Source organism: Phalacrocorax aristotelis, chromosome 2 (assembly GCF_949628215.1).
Source record: "Phalacrocorax aristotelis chromosome 2, bGulAri2.1, whole genome shotgun sequence".
NCBI lineage: Eukaryota > Metazoa > Chordata > Aves > Suliformes > Phalacrocoracidae > Phalacrocorax > Phalacrocorax aristotelis.
In genome coordinates this window covers 59,012,495-59,027,402 of record NC_134277.1, presented here as the reverse complement: position 1 = coordinate 59,027,402, position 14,908 = coordinate 59,012,495, and the positions used below count along the sequence as shown (strand labels likewise).

Genomic DNA, 14,908 nt, shown 5'->3' with positions numbered 1-14,908 from the left:
TCTTTTCTGCTTGTGCTGCAGATGGCTGAATTTGCTCAGTCTGCAAAACCTGCAAGAAAAGTACATAATGAAAGAGAAAATTATACTAAAAATGGAAGAAACTACGCAAGAGAACAACTTGTTCTGCCTCTAACAAAAGGCCAACAAAAGCTTTTCAGTGGAGATACCCATATCTGGGGACAGGTTATTTTTGCTGCTGGATTCTTGCTTACAGAATTTTCCTTCCCTTAGTCCACCCAGAGCACAATTTTGTTAATGGTAGGGTCAGGGTGCTAATTATCATTGTGAAAAATGGATGCGCAGACAGTCCAGGAGATAGATGCTTCCTAATTTGTTAAGGGCTTTTAAAGATAAATGGCCTTGAAGTAGATTTGTTTTCAAATGAATAGCCAGTAGAGTGCTTGGAGCAGTGGCACAGGGAGCTCTCATCGGTTTTTCTCAGAGTGGTGGATGTTGCACATTCTGCCTGTTGATGTGGTCTTTGCCATGAGAAGTCCTAAATTATTAATAGTTTTTAGGGCAATGGTGGTAAATTATTGCAGCCCAGTTTTATTACTGTTTTACATCTATGGAGGACTGAGCCCTTTGTGCAGCTTTATATTAACTCAGTGAGCACCATTAAAACATTGACATTTAGGCTCATTGCGGTAGCATTAATCACAGCATTTTATCATGCATTAATGCAGTTGTTTGAAATGACTGGAACATTCACTTTTCTAAAAGCAGGAGAAACAATAATTTCCCTTTCTCCACTTCTTCAATCCATAACTGTACTTAAAAAAAAAAAAACAAACTACACCAAAACCCGCTCCTAATTGTGTGTGCTGTGGGCATCTACCTCTGCTTCTTTGCAACAACTGAGCAAGAGCTAGCAGCTATTACAGGCCTCACTGGAAGCTCGTGGAAGTGTGATCTCTGAAAATCAGCCTCTGAAGTCTCAGTGTGGACACGTACAGCCACAGCTTGACTTCAAAAACATATCTTAATATATAACAAGAGTCATCCTGATGTGCGAAAAATAAAGCTAAAAATCTACTGCATTTTCAGATGCTGATATGGCTTAAGGGTTTAAAACAGACACAGAAATGCCTTTTGTGAATCACCAGCAGGAATAGGTTTACAGCACCTGTGTCTATTTATATTATGTATTACTAAAAGAACCTGTGATGTTTGGCCCTCTTCAGTGGAGGGCACCACTAGATGATTACGTTTAATATAAGGAGTTGGAAGCCTTTCTCACTTAACCATCATTAGATCTGCTGCTGATGTCCCATTTTGCGAGGCAGCTGGAAATTGGCACTTAGTTTGAATGTATTGTTTTCTACCTTTCTCTTAAGGTTCAAGGACAAGGCAAAGCTGTTCAGACTACATGAAGAAAAAGGTTTTTCTCGCTTTCCTTTGTGTACTTGGTCCTCTGACCTCTCCATTGTTTTCTAAGTAAATTTATTCCCTAAATAAATTTATTTCCCTTTATATACGTGAAGTGTGGACCATGAGAGCAAAGATCTAAGTGGAAGACATGAGGGAAGGTACTTGAAAGCACCATGCAGAAGCTAGCTGTGATAAACATGTAGGGTTTTTACTGGAGCAAAAATTATCTAGGTCTTCAGTAGTGTTTCTCTTGATACTTACAAAGGAGTACAATACTGTCATTTCTGTTTTAGGGAACTGAGGTGTAGAATGGGTCAGTGGAGAAACCCTAAATCAGTTGAAAGGTGAGGTGCAGAATAGCAGCGTCCCACCCTCATAACGCTTCATGCTTCTAGCCATGCATTTCATTTATTATTTTAAAGACTGTCTCCTCCCTACTGGCACCCTAAGATGTTCCTGCACCTTCAGGGCTTATGTCACCTGTATTTTACCTGGTAATGTCATATGGCTTAAGCCACAGCTTCACCTGTAGCCTTCTGCCTCCTGCTATACTGGATTTGCTCAAAAGACTTTCCAGTGATAGAGGTTTTCTTTTTTCAATTACAGTGGCTTCACATGACCAAATAATACTTCATTAGCCTGATTGCCTAAGGATATCAAGCTCCAGGGGAAACTTGTATTCCTACATGATTGGCAAGATAATTAGGAAGTGAAAATGCAAATCCCGCTACAGGCAACCGTCATAAAATTTACGTATTTATTCTTTGAAACCAAAGTGTGTCATATCATAAATCATTTCATTTTAAGGCTTTTATATTTGTAGGTTTATTATCAACCTTCACAATGGACATATCGCTAGGGCAGGAGGCCTGCGGAGCCCAATCAAGTTGGATCAGTTCAGGTTGCTGGTAAATCCACTGAGATTTTTAGTCTGCAGTATCACCTAGATAATGCAGGCTAAAGTTCACTTTTGCTTTTACTAGCTGTGATTTTAAGTTCCCTGGTTGTGGCCTTTCATTCTGTATTTGTAAAGTACCAGAGTGGATCTACCACAATTAGAGCTTCTGCGTAGGCACAGAAACCACTGATGGCAGCATGAGTCCTGCATCCACAAGCAGAGTGGAATATTGGACCTAGATTAGAGACAACTTTGTAGGGAGTCAGCTACAGCCTTCCATGTTAATAGAGGCCATGATGAAGCTCGTATCAGTAAATGCTGCATCCAGGTGGCAGCAGCAAGTGTGAGATTAAACGAGAGCGCTGTATAGATGTGAGGTCCTGGTGAGGATGGCCTTCAGTGGGTAAAAGTCACTTATAAATTAAAGTTTAGCAAAACCCTACCAAGTAAAAGGTGTCTGATGAAATTCTGGCAGCTTCTCTATCTGGAAATGAGGAAATGTTAGAAGCAAGGAAATTAGTGGAGTTGCTCCAAGGTGGTTGGACTAAAGTTAATATGGCAAAAGCAAAATTAAAAAAGGGAAAAAATATTCTTGCTAATAAGAATCAACATTTTTCTTACAGGAGACCTGAAGTTTTGCCTTCTGATTCTGAACCAGCCTTTCAACAAAGATCTCTTTTGTTGTCTTTGGAGCAAAGGTAATAATAACTTATGTGCATCTTCATTTGCTTATTTACTTAGCCGCTACCCAGCTAATGTACCTCATGTCTGTTGAATTGCAGCATGGCAATTTCCTCTTAACTAGAGCAACCTTCTGGTGAGGGTGTGAATTGGCAGAGTATGTCCCTTGTTGCTGAATGCAGCAAATGAGCTGATTATGCAAATTCTGCATCTCTGCATTGCTTACGTCAGTGGGAACTTTATGGACTGATCTGTGTAAGACTGTAGCTTTTCAGAGGCATCTGAGGAATGATCATTGTTTTGCTGACATAGTGTAGTAGATCAATGAAGCATTTAAGAGTCTGGAAGCGAGTGTTCCTTTAAAGGTCATCAGTGAAATGTGTTAATTTTAATCAAAATAAAATGAACCGTGTAGATATTATGTTGTGAAAGCAGTGGGAATTTGCGTGCATGTCAGAAATATGCAAATCAGATTTCACTACCCCTTTGTTTAATATGCACAGTGCTAATCATCATGTCTGGTATGATAGCTGCAGATTTACTGACATTTTGTGGAGATACGTAAATCTTTACAAGCTTGGAGCTATTAATTCCTCTGGTGCAGAAATGTAGTCCTTCAGAAGCTTTCTGACAAACCACAGGAACTGTCTCTAACTTGTAACCAGGTTGGGAACCTTGCCGAGATATTCCTCTTAACTGACTGGGGCAGATAGAGCTATTTGATTTTCACCGTAGGTGTAAGGGCTGGCAGGGGGTAGCTGTATGGTTAAAAGGAATTGGAGTAAGGGATGAAGTGGGCAGGATGTATTCAGAGCACTAGATTCCAGTAAACCTACATTAGGTGCCTGTATAGGCTGAGGAGTGAGAAAAAAAGTGAGATATTGTACAGGATGATTCAAAGCGTCTGAATGAGCACTGTACCCCAAACAGGCTGTCTTTCACTTGCAATATCATCAAGAAATGGCAGCAGGAAGTGCTCAGTGGGAGGGCTGTCAGGTGTACTTTCTAGATGTGATTCTACATGCTGTGTTGAAAGTAATCATGGTGCTGTGAATAGTTTTTCAAAGAGCCTGTAAGAGTTAGAAGTGAGAGTAAGGAGTAAGGAGTTAAGAGTAAGCCCTATTTAAGCTAATAAGACTTCTGCTGGTAGGTTACTTCCAGAAATAGGTGGATAGTTTCTATCTACATAACATGACAGAGAAGGGTGGTGTCATAGTGAACCTGAACTGCTATTCTTCAAAACATCTCAGCTTCAGTAAACCTCAGTGAATCCAGGACAAGGTTTTGGCAATGCCTGGCTGACAATCCTAGTGGACTACTGTAGGTGTCAGGAATTTTGTGCCTTCTGGATCCTGCTTCTAAAGGAGTCTCAGCAGAAAGACTGCTGCAGTACTAGGAGAACCTGGGTTTTTGATATGTGAAGTGAAAGAAATTCTGAAAGAATGAAACATCCTTAGAAACAGTGCTTGATGACCAGCTGTATGTGCTTGAGATCTCATAAAGGAGTGGTGAGAAGGAAACAATAGAGTTGTTCATCCACAGAATATTGCCAGGTATGCAAACTGGGGCAAAAAGGGAGAGAAAAATGCAGAGGGGGAAAAAAAATACTGACTGGCTTCTCTAAGTTACAGCAGTCTTGGGTGTTTTACCATGTACAGAATGCTGAGACTTAAGTGTTAAAAATAAGTAGGTTCTGTCCTATCAAAATAACTTGTTTCATTAGCCCTGTCGCTTTAGCATCAAGTAAAAATGAAGGTGTGATGTGGTATGTCCTGAGTTTAAAAAAAAAAAAAGTCACATCAATAAAGTGTGGCTATTCTAGGCTAAACTCATCCCAGGTGTAACTCCTCTTGACCTCAAGAAAAACTGGTTGCAGCTAATTAGCCTTTGTCTTATTACAGACTTATATGAAATCTATTTTTACTGACATACTTTGAAAAGAACTATTTTGATCTGTACAAGTTTGCATGAACTTCCTTCCCTGTGCTTGTGAAAGACACTGAAATCTGAGTTCTGCACTTCCAGGGGACAGCTTTTACCACTCTTACCATACAAGCTGGATAAGCGACAATAGTGAGGTAGTATAAGCTAAAGACTACCATGATTTTAGTCATTATATTAATTACTGTAGTAAACTAATCTAGAACATGTTCCCTTTGTGTTAGGTACAGTGATACAGTATTAGTGCTGCTGTAAAAATGGGAGGGCTGAAGAGCTGGAGAAGGGATAGTTTGCAAAAGCAGGCTGAAGAATAGTATGGCAGAAATCAGTGGTAATGCTTCACTGAAGGATTTATTGGGCTGGGTATAGTGGGGAGGGGACAAACCAGATGGCAAGAGAAGACGATAGGTCAATAAAGGGAAATGGGTAAGGAAAAAAGGTCTCACAGTAAGAAGCTGATATAAGGAGACCAAATATGGGAAGGTGAGGTAGATGCAGAGGGTTAGAAATAGACTGTGAGTAAGCACAAGGCTGGGAGTATGGGTCAAATCCATCAAAAATGCTTTGACTATAGCTGTTAATGCAGCCATTTTTACTAGTGGAAGTTGCATGTCTTCCCTTGAAGTCCTTATCCTAACTGGGGAAAATGCATGGAAAAGACATGGCCCTGCTTTTCTTAGAGTTGATGTTTTTGTGTCTGGGAGGTTCCTATAAGGAAGACTGGATCCAGGGGGGCCTTACCTTAATAACCCTGTCGCACATCCTAATTTCCTGCTTGTATTTCAGCAATGTTTCTAGCTCCTGCTTTGAATCCTGTTTAACAAAAAAATTGGTAGGGAAAAATCGATTTACATTAGTCTCTAGGGCTACTTTGCAAGTAGTTTCAAATGTAAATATATCTTTAACAGAAACGACTGAGTTGAGAGTCTGAAGCTGTCTCTACATTAAGTTTGAAAAGTACGGAGGCCCAGGTTTTAGTGGCTGAAAACGGAAGAGGCTTTCTGGAGAGTAAATAAAAGTTCCTGAGATTTTGATTCTGCTTTTTAAAATCTTTTTAATCAGAAATTCAATGACTTACTTATGCCAAGAATTTCAGCAATGTCTAGTGATTGTAAGTGCATCTGTTTTTTTGATGTCTCCCAAGTGAAGTACCAGGAAAGGGGCAGAATTACTGCAGTGCGAAGAAATCACGTCTGTAAAATTGTCTCAAGTTCAAGATCTGAAAATTGTTTCTTGTTTCTGAAAACATTGCCCCTACAAGCTATACTACTCAAATGATCCAGAATTGTCTTCATGTGTTCGCTTGATGGTAGCATGCTAAATGGCTGTGCATTGTAGAGTACTTTTCATTCTTAAATGTTGACAATGACAGCTATAAAGAGCAAGAAGTAATGCTCTGAAAAATATGATTATAATTTCAAGAATCAGAGTAAAATGGCAACATTCTACAGCGATCTGATGAAGTTCCCATCAGTGCTGTCTTTCTGGGAATGGCAGGTTTGTTGTTAAATAGCATCTTTGAATTTGCTTATGGAGAAGGACATATTACAATAGGTTTTTTCCTTCTGTTCCATTTAACCTCTGGCTGGGTGTTCTTATATCCACTGGTTTACTGATAAATGCAGCTGCAGAATTAAAATATTGGTTAATGCAGATCTGCTTGGCTGAAGAGGGAAGACTATTATACTTGTGCTTAATGGTAAGAAAACATATCCACAGGTATTTTTCAATTCTTACAATGGTTGTGATACATGAGATGCTGTGCCTTCCTCAAAAGGATTGTGAACTTTTTCAGCAAATAAAGACTTTCCATGAAAGCTTTTAATCAAACAGAACATGTTGAACTACGTTAAATATGAGCCATTCACATGACAAAATATTCTTGGCTGTTGTATAGAATAAACTACCAACATCATTTTGGAATGGGCTGACTGAATCCTGACTTGTGGGATGTGTATTTAATGTTGGACAAGCAGGTGGGGAGGAGACATCTATGAGTCCAGGCTGTAAAAACATCTGTCCTTCAGGAGTACTTATCTAAATAGTCTCTGTCATGCTCTTTCAAGTGAAGGACTTTGGGGTCTAGCTACATCTCCTTGTTATTCTGCCCTACCAGCCACTTCTCTATATGCATAGTATATAGGCATTTTATGACACTTCATAGACCATGAACACGGAGAAACTCCAGAAAGAGGAATGTTGCTCACCCTAGAGATTTCAGCTCTATATTTGTGGGAGTCTATATGCTGAGATAGCAGGAAGCATACTTCTACAGCAGCAGTGTAATAACTCAAATCCAGATTGTGTTAGATCATCTTCATGTAAACAGTATTTTCTTACACCACATCTGTTGCGATTGCTTATCCATAAATTGATTTTTTTCAAGTTTCTATCTCTATCAATACCCATTTTACAACAATCAAAGTGGCTACCGGATCTTAAATAGTATCTTGAATGTGAGGTAACTTTTCTGTCAAGGTCAGCCTACCTATGGTTTAGTGAAAATGCTGCTAATGAATGGTTTGTTGGCATCTGGAGTTGACTGCAAGTTACAAAATATTTCCTCTTCCTGAGTAATCAAGTAAGGAAAGGCGCTAATTTCTATCATGAGTTTCAGAGTCACCTGTCTCGGAATGCCACATGCTCCCATGCATTTTATGTTCCATATGCTTTTGTCTGCAATATAATTGGTGATTGATATTTTGAATGTCTTCTGTTAAGGTCCAAGAGCTGTGTATGAAGGTAAATAAGCTATAAATACAGGTGGCAATGCAAAGCTCAGGTAAGTATACTGAAGGGAAGGTATCAGATTAGTTGGAACAGTTTGAATGTCTCAGAGCAGAGAAAATGGTATTGTAGTTTAATAACAGGAGGGAAATAACCTGACTTTCCCTGGTGCCATTTTTTCTTGTCCATGATTGATACCTTTTCCTCTGTTGTCTTTAGTGGTTGAACTTGCCTGCACTTCTGGAATTATTGGTATGTACAGCCATTCACTTGCCCTCTTACCTTACAGCAATGAACTTGTCTTGTTGGCATATGGTGCGCTTTTTTCTCACCTTTTATTTTCATTTCTGGCTGAACTTACTTGTAATATATCTCAAATTTGTACTAGACCCAGAATTGGCAGCTGGCATAAAACTTGAGTGAATTTAGAGCAGCTACTATTAATAAATAGGAAAATGTTCATAAAAATGGTGATTGGGATGTCGCATGGACTTGTATGCTTTATTGCACTTTCCAGCAGGCATCCAGACTAGCAGTAACTCTTACTGCTGGCCTCGCTAAACTATTCTGTTCTCCCCTGAGTAATATTAGGCTCCTGATAAGTCAACAATGAAGTTCATTTTTCCAGATTTGAATCAAAACAGGAATATAATTTCTACTTTGTACTCAGTAACTTAAATTTGCTGTTCTGTGCCACTCAATTTAGATTTAAACATTTTCTTAAGCTGGTGTGCCTGTTGTTGGACTACATGCAGTGAGTTAATGTCCTTCAAGTACAGGAGTCTGAGAGAAGTTATTTCAAGTGTTCTTGAGGGTAGGGAACCTGTGATATGCTTCAGGAGCGAAAAAATCTGTCCCTGATTAGGGCTGGCTAGCCTGGAAACAAAGTAGTATCTGGATCTTAGGATGTGTAGTAGTTTGCACTAGCAGGGATTCTGGGAAAAGCATTTTTCTAGACCAAGCTTGACCTCTACCAGATTTTCAGTGGTAAACTGAAAGTTTACATTTATCTTCATAAAAGTAAGCTTAGAACTCCAGATATATGTAGAATTCTCCCATTTGTTTCATGTATATTGTTGGTGACACTCTGGTTCAGAATCTAGGCTCTTGAGAAAAGTAGCCTAGATGTGTGGACATTTTGAAAAGTAGGTGTCATTGATGTCTGCAAATTTTTAGACAGTTATTGGAAAAGCTGAGAACAGAGTTGGTCTTCCAGGCCTTTTCACACTTCAAGTTCCCTCACCATAGTGGTAGCTGTGGTAGAATGAGGTCTTTAGATAAAACTTGAAATAAACTAGGCTGGTTTTTTTTTTGTTGTTGTTGATTTTATTTCTCTGCAAATACAGCAACAGGAAATCGTGAAATCTAAGAGGAATATTTGTTTGCTTAATGGATTTAAGATTTTGTTTGAAAAATGAAAAAACTTAGTAATTAAGATCCTCTTCTGTGATGCTTTGAAAAGCTAAACCCCGCTGAGCTGGAGTTAAGTTTAACAGAACAATAGAGAATTACTTTGAACTACTAGTGAAAAGCATAACAGATGATTGCAGCAGAAGAAAAAAAAATGGGAAGTTGTTACAGTGCTTTTTTTCTACTGAGTTGGGATGCAAATCCCATTAGGTGAGTGTTGTGGATCCTGCTGATTATGTCAGTTTGTTGTGGAAGACTAGAATGCACCTCACTCAAAAGAGGGAAGCAGCAATATGTTTTACTGAGGTAGAATAATGATTTGACAGAGTTCAATGAATTTGATGGAATTTAACAAAGTTTAACAGGGGTTGCCAAGGTTCACCTTACTAATTACTGCATGGAAGAAACATACAAAGGCAAATTGAGTTAGAATCAAGTTAGAATGATTCACACAGAGACCAGAAACGAAAAGGGTAAGGAAGACCTTCCTGTTGAGTTGCAATGTTCAGAGTGGACTCCTTGCTTTCTAAACTCCTGATAGAGCTTTGGTGTGGTTAGATCCAATCTCAGTCTTGGAGTTGGATGGTTTATGCCTAATGGAATTATCTCGGCAAAGTTTATAGTAATTAATATTTAATAGCTACATGGATTAGTATTGTTTCATTAGTATTAATTCAGCGTACTATCAGTCACTTACTGAAGATCTGCCATTGGTAAAAGGTCTCTCAGCCTTGAGGAGCAACCTTGAGAGGCCTCCCAGCTCAAGGGGAGATCACCACCATGCAGCTACCATGACTAGCAGGGAGGCTCACTTAGGCTGTCATAGTTATGGAGTAAAGTGGTTGGCTCATAGTCAAATTACATGTGATGGGAAAGGTATACATGAGACTCCTTGTACCCACAACTTTCTTTGTTCCTTAATCGATGAGTCGTGGAAAACCGACCAGCTATTCATGTGTTAATCACGTGATTGGTGTTCCAAAGTCATATGCGTAGATGATCACTGTGTCATTCTGCTCCTTTGTGGGTTTTTAGAGAACAGACTGGAACTAGAAGAGTTCTCGGCCTGGGTACAGCTCAGGCTTTTCCCTCCTTTGGAGCCTGTACCAAACTACTGCTAGTTTGGTTAAGGTGTTGAGTGCATCTGTCACAATGACCTCTGTTGTCACAAGATTTGCTATAGAAAAGCCTTTGATAGCATCATACTATATATCTGGTTACTGTGTTTCCGAGGGCAGCTGGAAGAAGGAGCTTTGGAAAATATTGTCAGGAGGATGCCTTAGAGCATTCCAAGCAGAAGGGGAAGCATAAGGCAATAGAGAAAAATATGATTAATTGCTTGTTTTGTTAGTGATTCAACAAGAAGTATGGTCCTGGGAATGAACTTGAGGAACAGGGGTGAATGCATGAGGTTAGCTAAGTAAGACCCATGACAGAAAAGAGCAGGTTCTTAATCCAATAGGAATCCAAGGAACACTTGGACTTTCACTGCCTCAAGCTACAGTGAGAAGTGTTTAAAAAGGTTGTTTCTCTGGGAGTCGCTACAGGGCAAAAGTATTTTCATAGCTAGAGCTTAGCATGAATCTGCTACTAGGGTGAAAATGTAAGGTCTTGTAAAAGATGGATGTTGTCTAGGGTTGCTGACATCAGGGTCTTCTCACTGGCTGTGATGGCCTTTGGATCAAACCATTGTGTTACAGTCTTCCTTTTTCTCTTACTCCAGGTTTGTCTAGGACAGACAAACCATGGTGGCTGTGGGGTTTTTTTTGTTTGTTTGTTTTGGTTTTTTTTGTTGTTTTGTTTGTTGTTGTTTTTTTTAAACCCATACTGGTATAAACACCTCACCGTTCATCTTGGTTATTTCAAATGGTGACTGCTTTTTAGAAGAGGATGTCCTCTTTTTAATTTACCTAAATCCAGTTATGTTTCTAGCCTTTGAATTTTAGAAGTTTGATTACTTTATTACCATGACTGTAATAATGAGGAGCTCAACCAGTGAACAGTTTAACTCTTCTGTAGTAAGTTAGACTATGCTAGTATTTATTGGTTACTTGGCTGATGAAGTGTGCGTCCTTCACTGTATTTAGTGCCTGAAGGGACACCACTGGTTTGAGAATATGGATGCTGGATTGCTAGTTTTCTCATCTAAATGGTTTACATACGGTCTTGTGCTCACCCGTATTATCAAGTATGAAAATTGAACTTCAATGTCATATAAGTCAGAAAATAGCTAACTCTTCTGCTCTACTCATTGTTTCTGCTTTTTTTTTTACAGTAGGCTGTTTTGTTAGATTTTAGCATTTCATAAATATGTTACTAAAAATAGTGCATTTATGTTTTGAAAACAGAATAGTGGAACTTTTTTTAATGTGTTATTGGTTAGATAGCTTGTCATACAACATACCATGTAAGTTCTAAAATGATTGATGGACTTGTGTCAAAGACAGCTTTCTCTGTGATCCCTTCTGTCTTTGTTAAATACCTTCTATAGTGTCACTACTTCTAAGCTTCTTTAATGTATTTTAGTGTTATTCAAAATGTCATCTGTGTGAGACGATGTGTTTTGTTTGTGTTTGGGATTATCAGTGTTGTTTTTTCCTAGGCAATGACCAGAATTTTTAAAGAGTTAGTGGAGGTCTGGGCTTCTCATGTTATGTACCTAGTTGGACACACTAAGAGTTTGAGTAGGAAGAAGATAGTTCGTATTGATACCAAATAAACATAATTGTTTAGCTTGATGATTTCACTGGGATCATTCTTATGCCTTACATACTGAAAGTGAGTGATCTGGTGCTTTGCTGGATTTGGTGTGAACTGCATCTTGTCAGGATGAGCCGAAGCAGTTATCTACAGTGTTATTTATATTGTCTGAGCATGACAAATTATAAGAATGATTTGAGGACTTCCTGAATTCATTTTAGTTTGTTTCCTCTGCCATAAACATGTTAATATATGGGATAGAGTGTGGGTGTTCAGTTGTTAAATGTCCATATTAGTTGAACAGTTCCATATTAGAACTTTGGAGTATTGGTTGGGTTTTTGTCTTGTTTATTGCTGATTGCACCACAGATTTGCTTATGTAAATGGACAAAAGCTATATTGACTTTGATTTAGTTTCACGTATTTACTCCAGCCAAAAACTTAGCACACGGAAATGGAACAAGTATTGTGGCTACTAACACCTTTTTTTCCTCACACATTAACAATTCTTTGGACAAAGGTGACACACAGCAGCCTGGCTTCAGTTTCACTGATGGTGAATCACATTCGAGCAGAAAGAAAAAATTGTCATAGGTTTTTTATTCTGGAAAATTCCATTGACCTCAGAAAAAGCAGGGACAACCTATAATTTTTAGAAGTGTTTTATTATCATCTTCCATTGTTGGAAGCTTTATGACTAGGAGCCTGATGTAGAGGCTCTTAATTCCAACTAACTGAAGGATTATTGATATCAATTTGGCTCAAACCTTCATAAAACTCTTTCTTTAGAGAGGGCCTGCTCCTGTTTTCACTGAAGTAAAGTTTAACATTAACTTGGATGTCCTGGATAAGGTGTTTCCACAATAAAGAATGTTGAAAATATAAGCTTCAGTGCTAATGAAGTAATTCGGTGCTGTATAGAGTATGAGGTATGTATGAGTATGAGGTATGTATGAGGTCAGGTTGGACGGGGCTCTGAGCAACCTGACCTAGCTGAGGATGTCCCTGCTCACAGCAGGTGGGTTGGTCTAGATGACCTCTAAAGGTCCCTTCCAACCTAAACCATTCTATGATTCTAAGTACGTAGAGCGTTACTGTATAATACATAGTTTTTAGGAAATAAGATTAGGTAAGGCAAAGTTGGGATTACAACCAATTTTAATTCCTGGGAATATCAATGTATTACTGAAGTAGGCTGGTTCTTCCCATTTGTTCAATACTTGTCCTTGGTGTTGCTGTAATATACATGTGATATTAGCAACTGTTTGGCAAAAGCCACATCCTCCCTTTTTTTTGGTGAATCTGCCTTTCCCTCTTCCCTCTGCTTTCTGAAAGAGAAGAAGCAGCATAACAGGGTGGATAAGGCATAGGAAATGCCCGCTAAATGGCAAGCCTGCAAGGTTTAAAGTTGCACTTTCCATTTTGCTGAAGTAATAACTGACTGGGTCCCCCAGTTATATCTAACTTAACTTGGAACATTTAGCTGGTTGTTCTTAGGTCAGTGCCAGTGTTTTCTTCTTAGTCAATGGGCAGAGGTCTGTGTTGTCTTCTGGCTTTCCACAGAAATTCAGATATATCTGCTAGGTACCTAAAACTGAGGAGGTGGGGAGGGTTGAATAGCAGCCCAGATGTGAGGTTATTTTCTCTTCTGTTTCCTTAGCCAGTTTACTGCAAAAACAACAGGGAAATAAATTCTGTGGCAGCTGGTATCTATAGTTAATCTGCTTTATTTAGTTTCAGTGTTACCTGTCTTCTACCTCAAGTTTTTCCCACTATTCATCTCAAACTTTCCTTTTCTGTTTAGCAACAGGGGAAGGACAATGAGGTTAAGACCCTGGAGACTGCAAAACTATAATTTTGAACTTGCCTTGGTTTTCGTTTTTCTTGACCACCTTTTTTTTTTTTTGTAGGCCTATGCACTTTTGTCACAGAGCAACACTCTCATTAGAACTTTGTACAACCCAGATACATATTAACAAGGCATCTGAAGTTGACCTTTTGTCTGGGAGGGAGATTGTTCATGGTCTTGGCAGTGATTTGTGAAGTTTGCTTTCCTCAGTGAATTTAGGATCAGTTGAGTATTTAAGCTCACTTTTAAATCATGCATTTAATTTTATTGCTTTTTCTTTAGATCTATAGATTTGAGTGAGCATTAATGCATCAGTCATATTTCATTCAGTGATTATAGTGCTTGATATCCTTTGTATTCACCTTCTAGAAATGCTTTGGCAGTAGAACTCACTATGCAAAAATGTATAGGAAAGGGTAGAAATAATAAATGCACTATCAATTTGGCTGATGCAGTTCAACATTTTAAGTTTTGTTTGTGACCCACTGTTCATCTGTGGCAATTTAAATATACATATGCTGTGTCCTTTTTCAAAATGTGCAGGACAATAGCTAGGCTCTAGTATTATTAGTGTAATAAATCTTGACTAAAAGAGGTTTCTCTTCTATTGTAAGTGCATGCCGCTGCTGTTCTAATTTAGATATTAAATTTAGAGGTGTGCAAAATTTGTTGAAGTTTGCTGCAAGTTCTTTGCAATTTTTTTTTGGGGGGTAAGTGTTCTGTCTTATCCCTTCTGGGACTGCTTAAAATAACACGGATAACTGCACAGTGAACCTTTGTCCCTGCTGATGCAGTATCATCATATTGTCTAGGGGACTTCTTTATCAAGGCAGTGCAGGATGCTGTAGTTGTTAACCGATCTCGCTAGCCGTAAAGGGTTGGGAAAAAGGATCTCGAAGACACTTTTAGGTGACAAATATGATTTACATTTTATGCGTCGTGTTCAACTATAGTAAAGAAGTATCCAGCTTATTCCCAGCTCCAGAAAAATGGCACAATCATTACCTGCAAACTGAATGCACTGCTAAAAAACTATAAGATTTTAGTTTGGAATGGTTTGGGGGTGCTTTTAAGCCTGCTAATCTTCTTATTCGTAGTTTATTTGTGATAATTTACCTAGCACTGTATTATAAAAGAATATCACTATTTCTTGTGAATTAGTGTGGTTGTTTGAAGCAAGTCAGGTTGCTTCTTAAATGTGTGTTTCTTCATTCATAGATACAGTTGTTGAGCATGTGAAAGAGGAACTTGTGTGGACATTCTTTTTTTCTTACCAAGACTGCAAGACCACTGTAGATGTTCAGGTGTGGGGTAGAAGTGTGTGTTATGTG

General features: G+C 38.7%; 1 protein-coding gene across 6 annotated transcripts in view; it reads left to right on the top strand.

The window, feature by feature from the left end:
- The window catches only part of TPK1 (thiamin pyrophosphokinase 1), a 308,617-nt gene that overhangs the window by 55,339 nt on the left and 238,370 nt on the right, over positions 1-14,908 (top strand). For 3 of the 6 annotated variants that reach the window (XM_075083749.1, XM_075083753.1, XM_075083752.1), the window contains exon 2: positions 2,893-2,967. The exons of 1 other annotated variant lie outside the window; for it this stretch is intronic. In XM_075083749.1, the coding sequence (XP_074939850.1) occupies positions 2,893-2,967 (75 nt within the window). Of the gene's footprint in view, positions 1-2,892; positions 2,968-7,837; positions 7,871-14,908 lie in introns of all 6 variants that reach the window. 2 more of the 6 variants (XM_075083750.1, XM_075083748.1) reach the window with 1 other exon arrangement.